The sequence below is a fragment of the Schistocerca nitens genome, chromosome 3 (assembly GCF_023898315.1).
Source record: "Schistocerca nitens isolate TAMUIC-IGC-003100 chromosome 3, iqSchNite1.1, whole genome shotgun sequence".
Lineage (NCBI taxonomy): Eukaryota > Metazoa > Arthropoda > Insecta > Orthoptera > Acrididae > Schistocerca > Schistocerca nitens.
The window spans coordinates 207,025,541-207,041,082 of record NC_064616.1 but is presented as its reverse complement, the minus strand read 5'-3'; the positions used below and the strand labels follow the sequence as shown (position 1 = coordinate 207,041,082).

At 40.4% G+C, this 15,542-nt stretch overlaps 1 protein-coding gene across 5 annotated transcripts in view; it reads right to left on the bottom strand.

The window, feature by feature from the left end:
* The window catches only part of LOC126248156 (cullin-5), a 246,391-nt gene extending 231,053 nt beyond the window's left edge, over positions 1-15,338 (bottom strand). For 4 of the 5 annotated variants that reach the window (XM_049948898.1, XM_049948901.1, XM_049948899.1 and 1 more), the window contains exons 1-3: positions 14,556-15,144; positions 13,787-13,996; positions 8,285-8,467 (exon numbers count right to left, since the gene is read on the bottom strand). In XM_049948898.1, coding sequence (XP_049804855.1) covers positions 8,285-8,467; positions 13,787-13,996; positions 14,556-14,612 — 450 coding nt within the window. In that variant the 5' untranslated portion in view covers positions 14,613-15,144. Of the gene's footprint in view, positions 1-8,284; positions 8,468-13,786; positions 13,997-14,555; positions 15,145-15,248 lie in introns of those variants that run through there. The other variant, XM_049948900.1, reaches the window with a different exon arrangement.
* Positions 15,339-15,542: the final 204 nt, after the last annotated feature.

Sequence of the window (15,542 nt, the reverse complement as noted above, 5' to 3'; positions counted from 1 at the left end):
CAAAGAACAATAGGAGGAAGAAGCGGCTGATGTCAATGTAGTCTCCATCCACAAAGTTGGCTAAGGATGTTGTACCTCCACATAGTGTCTTATGTTTCGTTTAGGTCAAAAACCACGCAAACCAAATGGTTTCGGTGTAAGGAGGCCTCCTGTATTGCCATCTCCAGAATAATTTAGTTGTCCAGTGTGGAATGGTAGCACCTAAACTATACAGGGAGCAGCTCTGGCGACTTCGGGAATCGAGCAGACAGATGAGGTGATGATTGACCCTGCATTCAAGAGTCTTACCCACAAAACTGGTAAGGGCTACACTCTGCTATGGCCCTCATCTTATTTCCATAATGGAATTAATATTGTCTCCTTCCAAGTTGTGTGGCGCTGTCCATCAAACTAGATCTGATTGAAACAAGAGAGGAGCCATCCTTTTGCTTCAGGGCACAGATGACGGAGCTTGGCATAATGAATCTCATCACATCCTGGAGCAGTGTCTCTGGCTGCAGAAAGAACAGATTCCAGTTTAAAAATAGAGAGTGGAAGGTTGTAGATTTCCTCATTATGCGAGAAGAAATGGAGCTTCCTCATCTCTAAGGTTCTACAGAACATCTGAAATACAGGAACTTGTCTCAATGATGCAGTAACTAAGAAGTGTTCACCTAAAACATGAGCTATGTCTTTAGGAGAGTCCACCAAGAACCCATTTCTCGAAAAAGTCATAAGGGGATGTGGACTGCCCTTGCCTGAAATCTGCCTTATTGATTCCCAAACTTTCACAGTGGAAGTGGACCAATTAATGAAAGTCATAAATTCCTTCCAGCAATCCCCCTCCCATTCTTTTATGACTTGCCTCGCATATGCTCTCATAGATCTTAAGGCACGAAGGTTTTCTGTAGTTGAATGGCGTCTGAAGTTCCGTAGAGCTGTTGTCTGGCTCAGATTGCGAATCGACAGTCGTCGTTCCACCAAGGTACAGGTCGTTGTCTGAGGTGGTTGCTACTCGGGGCTGGACTCTGTGGCAGCCCGTCGGATCTCGGAAGTGAAAAGGGGCACCGTCTCCAGTGCACAATCCTTTTGTGCCAAAATAGCCTGTTGACTGTACCAATTTTCCCTCTGAATCATCCATCTTCGTGGTCTCCTATCAACCACCATCCGAGTCAGCAGACGGCTCCACACTGGGAAGCGGTCACAAGAATGTAAATCTGTAGTCACTTCCCACTGAACCGGGTCTGCAATAGCTGGGGAGCAAAAACGAAGGTCAATGGCTGAAGAAGATACCGTAGCTGTGGAAAAGTATGTCATCTTAACCAAGTTCAAAAGGCAGATATTCTCAGAATGGACGAGCTGGTCGATAAATCGACCCCTGGAGCAAGAGACAGCTGAGTCCCACAGCACATTGTGTGCAAGAGACTGTATTAGCTCAACAGCCACTCACCTCATCAGCACATAGTGCACTTTCAGGCTGTGTGTACCTTCCTTGCAGTCCAGGCAGTGAAGCCAAGGCCCCCATTCTCCGTAACACACAACATTCCACTGCCGCATCACACAGTGGTCGCTGAAGCATTTCTGAAGGTTACGGTAACAGAGGACTGATGCTGCTTACGAGTTCCCAGCTCAGGGACCCAGGGGTCGCCAACCCCCTACCCAGCAAACGAATGCTGAGTCCTTGGGGGGCTGAGAGCTTTAGTGAATACTCTGCATCCATTGAGCAGGGAGTGTATTTCACTATACCTTGCCTGTGTGTAGGCAAAACCAGTTCATCTGTCGACCACAGAGGCATTTGCGTACACCACTTCAGAACCCAGAAATGCATGAAGGTGGGGAAAAATTGTGGGGTGAACCAAGTCCTTCGGTCCAAAGGATAGGTCAGGACAGATCCAAGGATGGGTTACACACCATGCAGTCACTCTCTGACAAGAAGTGACAGTGGGGGCAGTTGGTGTTCAAAGCAGACACACTGCAATTGTGAATCTGGTCTTGTGCCGCTGTTGAGTGAGGTGGACCTCCCAACCAGGAAAAAGGACATAGTAGTTTGAATGTTCAGGGTAGCAGCAAATGTATATCACACCGTTGAACAGCAATTGTTGGAGCCTGATCTGTAGGGGAGGCACCCCAGCCTCAAGGTAAGCTGTTCACAGGCCTGGTCTGAAAAGCACCTGTCAGAAGTCAGACCCCACAATGGTGTATCGGGTCCAGCATTCGTAAGGCTGAAAGCGGTGCTGAGCCATATGCCACACTCCCATCAACAAGAAAGGGCACAATAAGAATTTTGTAATGCTGCAAAAGTGTAGAGCAGCCTGTGCTCCAGATGGACTTCGTTTAACACGGCAAAGCCACATCAAGCAGGCATCGAAGATCAGTCCCAGAAAGTGGTAAGACTCCACCACATACAGCAACTGGTCATTGAGGAAGATGGTTGGTTGGAGGCACGTAAAAAGCAACAAGTTTATCAGTCCCTCCATCTAAGAGAGGTGCATCTACAGGCAGAGACGTCCACCGAGATTGTTTTCTTATCTAGTCAGGAGATTCATAACAGTAAAAGCGAGAAGGCTAAAAATGTACTGGAAATCTTTTGTATCATCAATAATAAAATCAAGAGGAGAGAAACAGCAAAGTCAGCAGGTGGGTATCCCCGGGGCTTTGCATGTCACAGAAATAGTCCCACCTACATCTGTCCCACTGCCCATCCATTACAATCAAGAGTACCCACTATTCAACAGTGTACAACACCTAGAATAGAAAATTACATGTGGCAGAAAGGATGCAAACCAAATCTAAAAGTAATTAAAACAAAGTAAAAGAGGAATGAAACAGTAGCCCGATCAAGGAGGTAGAGTCGGGGAACCCCCAGATCTAGCATACAGTGGGAGATGTCCCATCCCCAACCACACTGCCCCTGCTCGAGAGCAAGATTAATATCTTATAAGTAAGAATAAAAACCACTTTCACAGAGAAAACTGAGAACCAGTTCAACCCTCCATGAATCATATGCCCTGCCTAACGTAAAACTGAATGTCAAACTCTTATGCTTGAAAATTGTTTAAATGCCAAAATTGCAATGAGGAAATAAAATTCTAACAGCTGAAGTCCGCAGCTCGTGGTCTTGCGGTAGCGTTCTCGCTTCCTGCGCACGGGGTACCGGGTTCGATTCCCGGCAGGGCCAGGGATTTTCTCTGCCTCGTGATGACTGGGTGCTGTGTGTCTTTCATCATCATTTCATCCCCATCGACACGCAAGTCGCCGAAGTGGCGTCAACTCGAAAGACTTGCACCAGGCGAATGGTCTACCTGACGGGAGGCCCTAGCCACATGGCATTTCAATTTCTAGCATCTGAAAGCAAGATGACAAGTTCTAAAAATTATTGGCGGCATTGAGTCCAGAAGTCCGTACTTAGCATGGAGGGCGAAAAGTAGGGGGTAGTCCACCAAGATATGAGCTACTGTCTGTAAGACCCCACAACCACAAGATGGGGGTTGCTCAACACCCCCCCCCCCCTTCCGCCACACACACACACACACACACACACACACACACACACACACACACACACACACAGAGAGAGAGAGAGAGAGAGAGAGAGAGAGAGAGAGAGAGAAAGGGTGCACAGATAGAAAAGCACTAAAGCTAGAATGTACACCACATCAGGCAGCCTCCTGCACACACTCTGCACTTCTGTAAAATTTGGAGGAGGAATGATTGGTCAAACCCAGCAATGGGGGCCATGCAGTCAAGGATGAAAAGATGAATAAAGTGGAAAGCAGTGTGTGTGTGTGTGTGTGTGTGTGTGTGTGTGTGTGTGTGTGTGTGTGTGTCAGAGAGAGAGAGAGAGAGAGAGAGAGAGAGAGAGAGAGAGAGAGAGAGAGAGAGCATCCAAAATCATAAACCAAACCTAGCACAAACTCACAAAATAGATGTGAGGTGCTTGGGGTGGAGAGGACTAAAGATTTTGGTGTCTCTGGTAATCCATCAAGGACAGTGGGACTGCAGCTGGACAAGAAGTAATTGAATAATGATAACTGAAACCAACAGCTGTATTGTAATCCAACATCACTTATTCAAACACACTACCAGTTTCAATGACAGAGAGTTGTCTTCAAGCCCCTGTATACAGAAACATACATAACACGGCAGTAAAGTAAGAGTACAGACAACAAAAATCACAGTTTGTGACTAGAAAGGAGATAAGTCACATCATAAAATTACATCATAAAAAGATACTACCATTATCTATACAAAACAAAATTCAGCAACTAATTTAGAATGCTTAATTTTTTCTTTTCTCTATTTTATATATTTTTTACTTTATTGTTTTTTAATCCACTAATCACATATTCCAGTGACATAATGTACCCGAAGGACCCACACATACAACAAATTGCACCAGCAAAGGAATTGGAAGTCGCATGTATCCCTAACCATAAAACCTACGAGTATGGGATGGACCAATAACAAACAAATGAAACAAAGCAACAACACAATTCCACATGGCTGGAGTAAACAAACAACAAAAACCTAATGAACAAATGTTCATTGGACCAGTAAACGCACCAAAATAATGATATATAATCTAATTAGCTCTAACACACAAACAATGTAAAACACGGTCTAAAACCTCGTATGCAATTAGTGTTGAAGTCACGAAACATGACACACACATGCAGTGGCCTGTTATTTTTGGATGCTTCTGGGTTGGTGGTAGTATTGCGAGTCTCACAAAGTGCTAAGTTGTGGGTAGTTCCTCGAGCCAGGTGGTGTCACTTTACCTTCTGCATGTACTGTTGTGTTATTGCTTTGGTTGATTATGTGGATGGCAATTATTGCTTTGTATGTACTCAAATGTTTCATTAGTCTGTGGTTTAAACATTTACATATGTTTCCTCTGAATTGCCATTCCCAGGGTGAATATGTATTCAGTTTTCTGAAGTTTTTATGATTTTAAGGTTTATGTGGTGCTTGTCTAAAACTGCTCATTTTGGTGGCTGACACATGTTGTGGCTATTTCCAAGTGGCTACTGAGGTCATTTGTAGTTTATGGTTACTGGGTGTGTCACTACCAAGTTTCCCGGTGTGTAGTATTGGAATGGTTGTTTGGACCAGTCGATCTCTATATTTAACGACCACTTCCTATTTTTAAGGTGTGCAAGAACGTCACTTGTTTGCTCTTTTACTACTTTGTGCGTGCCTGTGCGGTTTTGAGTTGCGACTTTGTTGCAGTTGATGTTATGCTATATAATGGTTGACTTCAACTGCAACTTTTATTTTTGTTTTAAATGTATGGTTGAGTCTGATTCATTGGTAACTGGGAGTGGGTTCAGTGTTGATTTTCTCTGGTCGAAGTGCCTTTTGGGTGCACAATTTGGTTTTTCACTGGTGTTCTGCTATCATAGTGTAATTTAGGTGTGCAAAATTTGAATTATGCATTTTGTCTAATATTACTTCATGCAGACTGCAAGTGGGTATGGGAGGGATGGCACCACATTTTCTTGGTTTGCAAGGCCATATAAGGATGTGCTCAGTGTTTGTCACATTTGTGTTAAGTTATTATCTGGGTTCCCTTTCTTACGGAATCTCCGGAGTTCACTGTCTATGTTAATACACACATGTTCTTGGCTGTATTCTGCTGGATTTCCATGTGGATGTTTCTAAGTTCATGGTCCTGTATGTGCATGTTATACATATGCAGTTATCAGTTTTACTCATTGACTACTACGTTACTTTATAGGATATTTTTACATATAAATACAGCATTTGCCACACGAGCTGTTCTTCAGCAACTGTTTGTCGACATGTCTCGCGTACGTTACTTTTAATCCTGTGGGTACATACTGATGGTGTATGTTACTAATGTTGGCAATGCTGTTTGACACCCAGTAAATTTCCTGGAATCAGTAAAAATATTGGCGACTTGTGTCATTGTTACTTTGGAGGGTCGTTTACTCACGTAAGTTACATATTTGCTACACTAGTGTGGTCGTGGACCTTAAGGATATAACTGGATTGCTGTATAGCAATATCAATGGAGCATGTGTTCATAGTTTTTTGTGAGTCCAATGCTAATTGTAAACTAGATCTGTGTTCTACATTGCTTATGTATTAGAGCTCATTAAAGTATATATTATTATTGCGGTTGGTTTGCATTATCCAACAAAAATTTGTCCATTAGTTTTTGTTGCATTTGTTTACTCCAGCCATTTGGTATTATTTTGGTTTGTTTGTTTCTTTTATTCTTGGTATATCCCGTAGTTGTTGGTGTTACAATTAGGAATATGTGTAAATTCAATTGCTTTGCTGGTCTAATACATTGTGCACATGGGTCCCTTTGGGTAAATTACATCACTGGATTATATATATATATATATATATATTAAAATAAAAAAATAAAAAACAGAAAAGAAAATAATTAAGCAATATAAGTTAGCTTCAGAATTTTGTTCTGTATGGATCATGATTGCGTATTTTTAATTACATAATTTCATGATGTTATTTATCCCCATTTTAGTCACACACTGTGATTTTTGTTGTCTGTACTCCATACTTTATAATACTGCTATTTATGTTTCCGTATACAGGGACCTGAAGATGACACTTTTGTGTGTTGAAATTGGTAGTGGATTTTGAATAAACAATACTGGATTACAATATAGTTGTCTGGTTGAATTATCATTCTTCAAGGGTTATGGTGATGGTGGCTGACATCGGGCACTATAATCCAATTAAAATTAGTTGATAGTTGACATTGCATGCATTGTATCTGGTTTCCTCCAAACAGTGTGCTCAACATCATGCCCAAACTATCCACCATTGCCAAACTGCCTCGACAATTAGTTCACTTCAAATTTTTTGGCCCACTTTCTTTCTTGCCCTCCAAATCCTGAGTCTGGCCCTTTTATTTCATATTTCATGATACATGATAACAACATCAAACAGGTGTGTGTATACACACACACACACACACACACACACACACACACACACACACACACACACAAATGATGCTAACAAAATACACACTTTTCATATGCGGCACTAACCAAACACTACTGAATCCTGCACGAGGTACAATTCACTGTCATTTGTACACTTGTTATAATAACTGAGATTGCTTGCTTTAGATAAACTTCACTCAACACTGTATGAAGCCAAATTTTTGAAGGCTGTCAATCATTGAGACTATAACACCAGAGTCAAAAATACAAAAGCCTTTTGCGGTATAATGGCACAGCATAGTGGTTAGCACATAAACATGATGTGTAGAAGGTTGAAGGTTTGAATATTGTAAAATGCAGTGAATTTCTATTATTTTTCTAAATCTAATCAAAAGAGTTTAATTATTTTTATTCAATTAATTGGCTTACATTTAACTTTTTTTATTTATAATACTTTGCCATATCATTTTCATAATTGTATTGACTTTTTATTTGCTCTTATTTTTCATTCTTTCTTTAATTTGGAATCAGCTTGTGTTGCTATAATCTGCTCATCAACTAGTAATGCAGCATCTCGTGTAGCAAGTATGCAGATAGTGTCAGGTTACCAATTACAGCGAGAAATTACAGGTTGTTTTTACCCCTAAACCGAAATTTTGCTGCAGAAGATGACTGGAAACAAATATATTATGAAATTTTTCTGTCTCAAGTTTGCTTGTAGAGACTAGCATTAAATGCCACGACTAAGCGACTGTAATTTTAGTTCTGCCGTAGACTGGTTATCATCATTTTCTCTGATAAATTGCACATTTAATGTAGATTGTGTAGTTACTGCCATTTGAGCCGTTGTTTTGAGCCAAGAGAACATATTTGTAAGATGTATGCAGTCGTTATTGGCTGCTGTCTAGCCCCACTTATTTTTCATTTTGAATTTCCCCCTTCATACACTGCTGTTAAAGTAGCTATTAGGTGGTCAGTTGTTATCTGCACTCATTATTTACACAGCTGATAATTTTTTAACCAGTCCTTACATATCTAAAAAAATATTTTGAGCTTTAGCTATGTGAGGGTGGCATATTTACTTAAAATTTCTGTGTTAGTAATAACTTCATTTTTTACTGTTTTTAACTTTTATTTGCACAAAAATAGCATTAGGATGCAAACTGATGACTGCATGTAAGCTTACACTTGATCATCGAAATTCCCCCAGTCAAAGATGAACCTACTTCACGGTGAAGTAATCTAAGATGAACAATTATATAATGCAAATTTTTGAGTCGCCTCGATCTGAAGTAATTTTATGTGTTAATCAGGTCAAACTGCTTTGTTCAACTGCGCAAATGCGACAGAATATGAATTCTTACCTTCCTCACAATACTATCATCTGCTGTTGACTTTTTTTGGCCTGATGAACTTGCCTTTCCAGCTAAAGCACTCTCAAGTTGTCTGAAGGGAGTTGGTAAATAATTGCATTGTGTGAAAAACTTCCTCCACTCAGCAATATATGCTTTCAACAGGGCCTGATCCTCCTGGTGTGCCAGTACTCTCTGGAAAAGAATTAAATACATTTAGAATAGGACAGTTTTACAGCCTAAACAACATGACAAACTCAACTTAAATAAAGAATGGAAAATCCAGGATGGAATGTAACCATATTATGAGAAGGAAAGCTTTTACTCACCATATAGTGGAGATGCTGAGTCTCAAATAGGCACAACAAAAAGACTCACACAATTATAGCTTTCGGCCATTAAGGCTATCTCAAACAATACAATCCTCCCCCCCCCCCCCCCCCCCACCCACACACACACACAAAAACAAACTGGCCAAAAGCTATAATTGTGAGTCTTTTGTTGTGCCTATCTGCGACTCAGCATCACTGCTGTATAGTGAGTATCAACTTTCCTTCTCATAATATTGTCAACTTAAATATTAATGCACACAATCGAAGGCTTGACTTCGCGAAACTGATGATTGTTGATACACTGGAAACATTTATTCTTCTTTGTTTTGATTACTGCTTTCGATCTGGTGTCCAGATCATCCTCAGGTCTAAAACTAGTGCAGTCTATCCAAAAGAGTGAGTACGCAACACTGAATGCATTGAAACTTCCTGGCAGATTGAAACTGTGTGACGGTCCGAAACTCGAACTCGGGACCTTTGCCTTTCGTGGGCAAGTGCTCTACCGGCTGAGCTACCCAAGCACGACTCACGCAACTGTCCTCACAGCTTTACTTCTGCCAGTACCTCGTCTCCTACCTTCCAAACTTAACAGAAGCTCTCCTGCGAACCTTGCAGAACTAGCACTCCTGAAAGAAAGGATATTGCGGAGACATGGCTTAGCCACAGGCTGGGGGATGTTTCTCATTCCAGAAAGCTGTGAGGACAGGGTGTGAGTCGTGCTTGGGTAGCTCAGTCGGTAGAGCACTTGCCCGCGAAAGGCAAAGGTCCCGAGTTCGAGTCTCGGACCGGCACACAGTTTTAATCTGCCAGGAAGTGTCATATCAGCGCACACTCCGCTGCAGAGTGAAAATCTTATACTGAATGCATTCTTTTATCTCCTCACCCTGCTGGAAAAACTGCACTTTGCAGCACTAGTTTTAGAGCTGAATATGATTTGTGTACCAGATGAAAACCAATAATCATTGTTAATGTAGAGTAATGAAATTTTGGGAATACATTTGTCTAGGTAACATTGCAAGGTCACAGGTTAATAATGTGAGCATGGGATAAGGCACTGCAAATGTAAAATGCTGGTACATTAATAACTGGTGTACCCAACATACAGTTAATTGTAAACAACACACATTGTGTTATACAAGTGCCATATATCAGTTTGTGGTAGGGAGTTCCAGCACTTGGTCGGTCAACACACGGATGGTTAATACTGTTTATGGACGAGGTTGGAGTTGTCGTCTTATGATGTCCCATGTGTGCTCAACCGGAGACAGATCTGGTGATCGAGCAGGTGGGCGTAACATGTCGACACACTGTAAAGCATGCTGGGTTACAACAGCAGCATGTGGGTTAGTGTTGTGCTGTTTAAAAGCACCCCCTGGAATGTTGTTCACGACGGCAACATAACAGGTCGAATCACCAGATTGACACGCAATTTTGTAGTCGAGCTGCATGGGATAACTACAAGAGTGCTCGGGCTCTCACAAAAAATTGCACCCCACACCATAACTCCAAGTACAAATCTAGTAAACTTAGCATGAGGACAGGTTGGTTGGAGGACTTCCACTGGCCTCTTCTTAACCAACGCACGGCCATCACTGGCACCGAGGCAGAACTAGCTTTTATCAGAAATCCACTCCCTCCAATGAGCTGTCACCTAACACGACTGAAGTCGCAAATGTACGCTACAGGGAGCCTGGCTCCAAGTTGTCCTTGAAGTAACTGATTTGTAACAAAAAAATGGTTCAAATGGCTCTGAGCACTATGGGACTTAACATCTATGGTCATCAGTCCCCTAGAACTTAGAACTACTTAAACCTAACTAACCTAAGGACAGCACACAACACCCAGTCATCACGATGATTTGTAACAGTTCATTGTGTCACTGTGGGGCCAACTGCTGGTCAAATTACTGCTGAAGATGCAGTACCATGCGCCAGAGCCATATGTCTAACAAAATGGTCTTCCCCTCTCGTGACTGTAAAGATCCAGGTCTTCTTGTGACAATACATTCTCCTGACCACTGCTGCCAGCAGTCATGTACAGTTGCTACATTCCTGCCACATTTTTCTGCAATATCGCAGAAGGAACATCCAGCTTCTCGTAGCCCTATTACATGACCTTGTTCAAAATTAGTGAGGTGTTGATAATGGCATACTTGTCATGTTAAAGGCATTCTTGATTAACATCAATAATACACTACATCCAATCTCAAAGATGATTAACACTCATGACCATTACAGTGTGTATTTAAAGCAAACCTGATTTGAATCCTCATAGTGGCACTACTGGCACCACTCTTATGCAAGTGGAATAAAATTTTAATAGACATCACCTTTCATATACAAAAACATAACATGCCTACCAACTTTTGTTTATGTTGCACAATTCCTTCTTGCTGCTTTGTTTCTCTCCCCCCCCCCTCCTCCCCATATACCCACATCACATCTTTACAAGATGTAACAAAGTAATGAAGAAAAAACAACACAGAAGTCTTAACCTTATGGTACCCAACTGAAACTTTGTTGCAAAGTGCTGCACGGTTTTTAAAATAATGTTTAAGGATGTACTCTGTCTTTTATTCACTGTATGGATGGTCCTGCTTGCTCAAAAAAATGTGCATATTGCTAACTACAAACCTCCTAAGCTAGCAAATGGACTACGAGGTCAGTGTTTAGAATGTCATTCTTCATTAAAACAGCTCTACATGAAGTTCATGAATTAGTAACACATGTGGCCCTGATGGCTAACTTTTGGGCTGGAAATATTTTTTGTTCTTGAAATAAGATGACATAAAACAGTGCATGAAATCAAAGAACAAAAGTGTGCAAAGTAAACTCTTTTCATTGTATTGCTGATGCCATTGTGAGCAATTGTCTAATTATAAATGTAGCTACATTCAGCTTCTGCAGGAGGTGGTGAATAGGTGCCTCCAACAAAACTCAACCCTCTTGCTTCAGTCCCAAAAATGTTGGGTCTTCCAAGTTACTACAATATTTGTGCTACCATAATTGTATGTATATTTTGTTCCTTGCATAGTGCTGGGAAAAATGAAAACATTAGCTGCTAAATATTTTATTACTGAGAATGAGAACTATTTACTCTATTCTATTTTTACTTTATTTCTTTTTTTTACTATATGTGACTGAACTGGAAGCATAAAAGGTTCAACTTCATATACATGATGTGAAGCCTCTGTTTCAAAATGTGCTGCTTGCAAACAAATATATTTTTTTTTTTTTTTTTTTTTTTTTTTTTTACTCTCCATAATAAGAACTGTGTCTTGCAATCTTGTTATGTAGCATTTTATCACAAACTCAAGTCATCCTGTTAGTTGTGGTGGCTGGGTGGGGGTGGGGAGAGAAGGGAAGGGGGGAGGGATAGTTGCATTGTTGAAGCAGACATATATTCCCTGGTGAACTGAAGAATCATCCCTGAAATTTAAGTGCAAATCTATCAATGAACTGCACTTTGAAAATAGGTAACTAATGAACTGTACATAATTATTATGAACAAATTTCAGAATACAGGTCACAATTCCAAGTTCAAATACAACAAACTTCCTTGAGGCAGTAAAGCTTCCATAAAATCATCACAAGTTTAGAAAGCATTCCTCATGCAAAACTATGTTTGCCATTTCTCGCACGATATGCTCTGAAACACGGACGAAGAACAATGAGTAGATTACTTACTTCCAGATTTCCAGAAAGTGGCACACTGCACAATGTTAATGAAGGTCTGTGCATAAGGAACATGTTGCCAGATGTGCAGGTAGCTTGAAGACTTTTTAAGTAATAGAACCATGTACATTGTCCTGGATGACTTATGGCCATCACACACAAAGGTAGTGTCACAAGTGCCCCAGGGAAGTGTAGCAGGACTGCTGCTGTTTTCAATATACATAAATGATATGACGGATAGAGTAAGCAGCAATCTCTGGCTGTTTGCTGATGCTGCTGTCAGGGACAGGGAAGTGTTTCCATGTGACTAATAGGATGAAAAACAGAATTCCTATTTTGTGTAATGAATGGTAGCTTGCACTAAATGCAAAAAAAATTAAATTATTCTGGATGAGTAGGAAAACCAACCATGTAACATTCGAGTACAGTACTGGCAGTGGCCCACTTGACACAGCCATACCCATTAAATATTCAAAAGTGATATAAAATGGAACAAGCATGAAAAGTCCATATTAGACAGGTGAATGGTCATCTTCAGTTTATTAGGAGAATTTTGGGGATGTGTGGTTCACCTGTAAAGGATATTGCATGTAGGATGGTAGTGCAATCTATTCTTGAGTACTGCTCAAGTGTTTGGGATCGACACCAGGTGAGATTAAAGGAAGACATCAAAGCAATACAAATGCAGTCTGCTGGATTTTTTTTTTTACCAGTAGGTTCGAACAAAATGCAAGTATTATGGAGAGGCTCTGGGAACTCAAATGGTAACCCCTGGAGAGAAGACGATGTTCTTTTCAAGGAACACTATTGAGGAAATTTAGAGAACTGGCATTTGATACTGACAGCAGAACAATTCTGTTGCCTCCAACAAACATAGCACATAAGGGCAGTGAAGATATGATATGGGCTCGTACGGAGGCATATAGAAGTCATTTCTCTCGCCCTATCTGAGAGTGTAACAGGAAAGGAGATGACTAGTAGCAGTAAAGGGTACCCTCCGCTATGCACCGTAAAGTGGTTTGCAGAATAGTAAGATGATATGCTGTGCTTCAAGCCATTTCCATGGACTAAATACCACAGCAAATGAACTCCAGAAAAGAAGGGTACAACTACATATAGGAAAACAAAAATGTATTAGTAAAAATATACATACGTTTGAAAGCAAAAAGAACCATCTATATTTTGGTGCAGATGGTGACCTTGGGTCAACCAGAAGAGAGGGCAGATCATTGAAATGTTATACCATCAATCATTAGGTCAGAGTTCAAAAATTTATAGATGGTCACTTCTGTATCTGTTGATCAAGTGCTACTGGGAGGCAAATCACACAGCAACTTCAACAAGAGCAGACAGTATTGTAGTATGGAAGTTTTAAACATTTAAACCAGTTCTTCATTAACAAATACCACTTTCCCTACATATTGAAAGTGGAATATTTCACTAGCATTATCAAATCTACAGCTTAATACCAATAATAACAATATTACAATAATTTCGGTTTATCTTACCTGTTGCGCCTGTTTGATGAAATCCATAATGTCATCCTTAAGTGCTTCCTTAACCTTAGGTGGCCCTTTTTCATCCCACAAGCACACCAAATGAACAGAATAGAATAGATCTTGCCACTCATTTTGTGTAACAGTCTCCTGTTGAAGGAGTTTGAGAATAATTGGCCTCATAGATGGCCATTTATCCTCAAACATCAACTGATTTCTGTCCTGAAATGACGAATCATGATTAACACCCTATCCTTTGAGGTACTTGACCTTTGCAATATGATAAATATATGTAATTTGAATGATGTGCTGCTGGTGAAAGAAAGAAATCATGACTACTTAAGAAGTTTGTGCACGACACACTATGCACATGTCCTGCTACATTCACAGTATACTTCTGGGAGAAAAGGATACAGGATTGGAATGTAATGTACTGTCAACAACGATGTCATTAAAGGCAAAGTCGGCATGGGAAAATAAGGCGAAGGATAGTGGCTGTGTCCTTTTCAGAGAAATCATTCCAACATTTGCCTTAATTTTGGAAAAGCAAAGAAAACTTTAATCTGGATGGCTGGAAGGGGACGTCAACATTATACTTGTGCCACAGAGACACCTGGGAGTGTTTTAATACTTTAGGTTGCAGCAACACGTTTTTGAAAGATGAACGTTCTGGTTTAACAACCGAAACAGCATAAGCTCCTGCACAGCATGTCTGATACTTGCTACTGCACATTTTTGTTAACATTTTTGTTACTCTATGATAACACTTTGAACAACACACCTTCTGCAAGAAGTTTTTATTGTAGAAATAGCTTTCAAGCAAAAAGGGATCTGTCATGTTTGATCCTCTCAACTTCGGTACAGTTTTCTCGAGTGCAAACAGTTCCACGCACAGGAGGGCAATCAATGCGGTTAGAATACGCTTGATATGATACACACTACTAAAAACCACTTGTGTACTCTGATGCCGGGCCTGGTGAGTACATCGACGCGCAGCGCTGTCATTCGTTTTATTTACAAATAAGTTTCGGGCGTCCAACGAAATTGACTAGCAGTATATTTATACGTGCACTTCTGTCACTTGCTGCTGACAGCTGAAGGTTACACTGCGAGCGTAAAGATTCCTAACCGCAAAGCGGCTTTCATATTCTAACGTACGGTACTGTATTTTCGATGGACCACCACAACACTTTGTATACTTCCGCGGCCAAGTCCTACTTCCAACTATAAGTTCGCCAGTTTTCCTGAACACAGGTCTGGCAACTCTCCACAGTTATTAAACACGAGCTGATTCAATCACTTTAAATTTATGACATTTACGGTTTCCTTCACACAAATTTCATTTCTTATACCGACTGACCGCACACACACATTCGACACCGAAAGCTACTTTTTTTAAAAAAAATTGCTTTTTTGTTTGACAGAATATTCACGACAAAAAGTAATTTAAATTCTACCCGGCAAATTTTCATACCTTCAACATCACGTAGAACAAAATCTGTGTTCAGGTCATGCCGCACACGGAACCGTTGATTTTGTTGTCTAATATCATACACATCTCAGGATATAAACATCGGCGATTTGAAGCGTCGATCTATCCACGTATTACAGCGAAATACAAATATTATAAAGAACTCAAATACATTTTAAGCAATATATTTTAAAATTATGAGAAAATTGTGCTAAATTGTAACGACTTGAATTAAAATGACAATTTTTATAGTATTTCTCAAGTTGCTTCCTATGTAATGTCATTAACAGCGTCTCA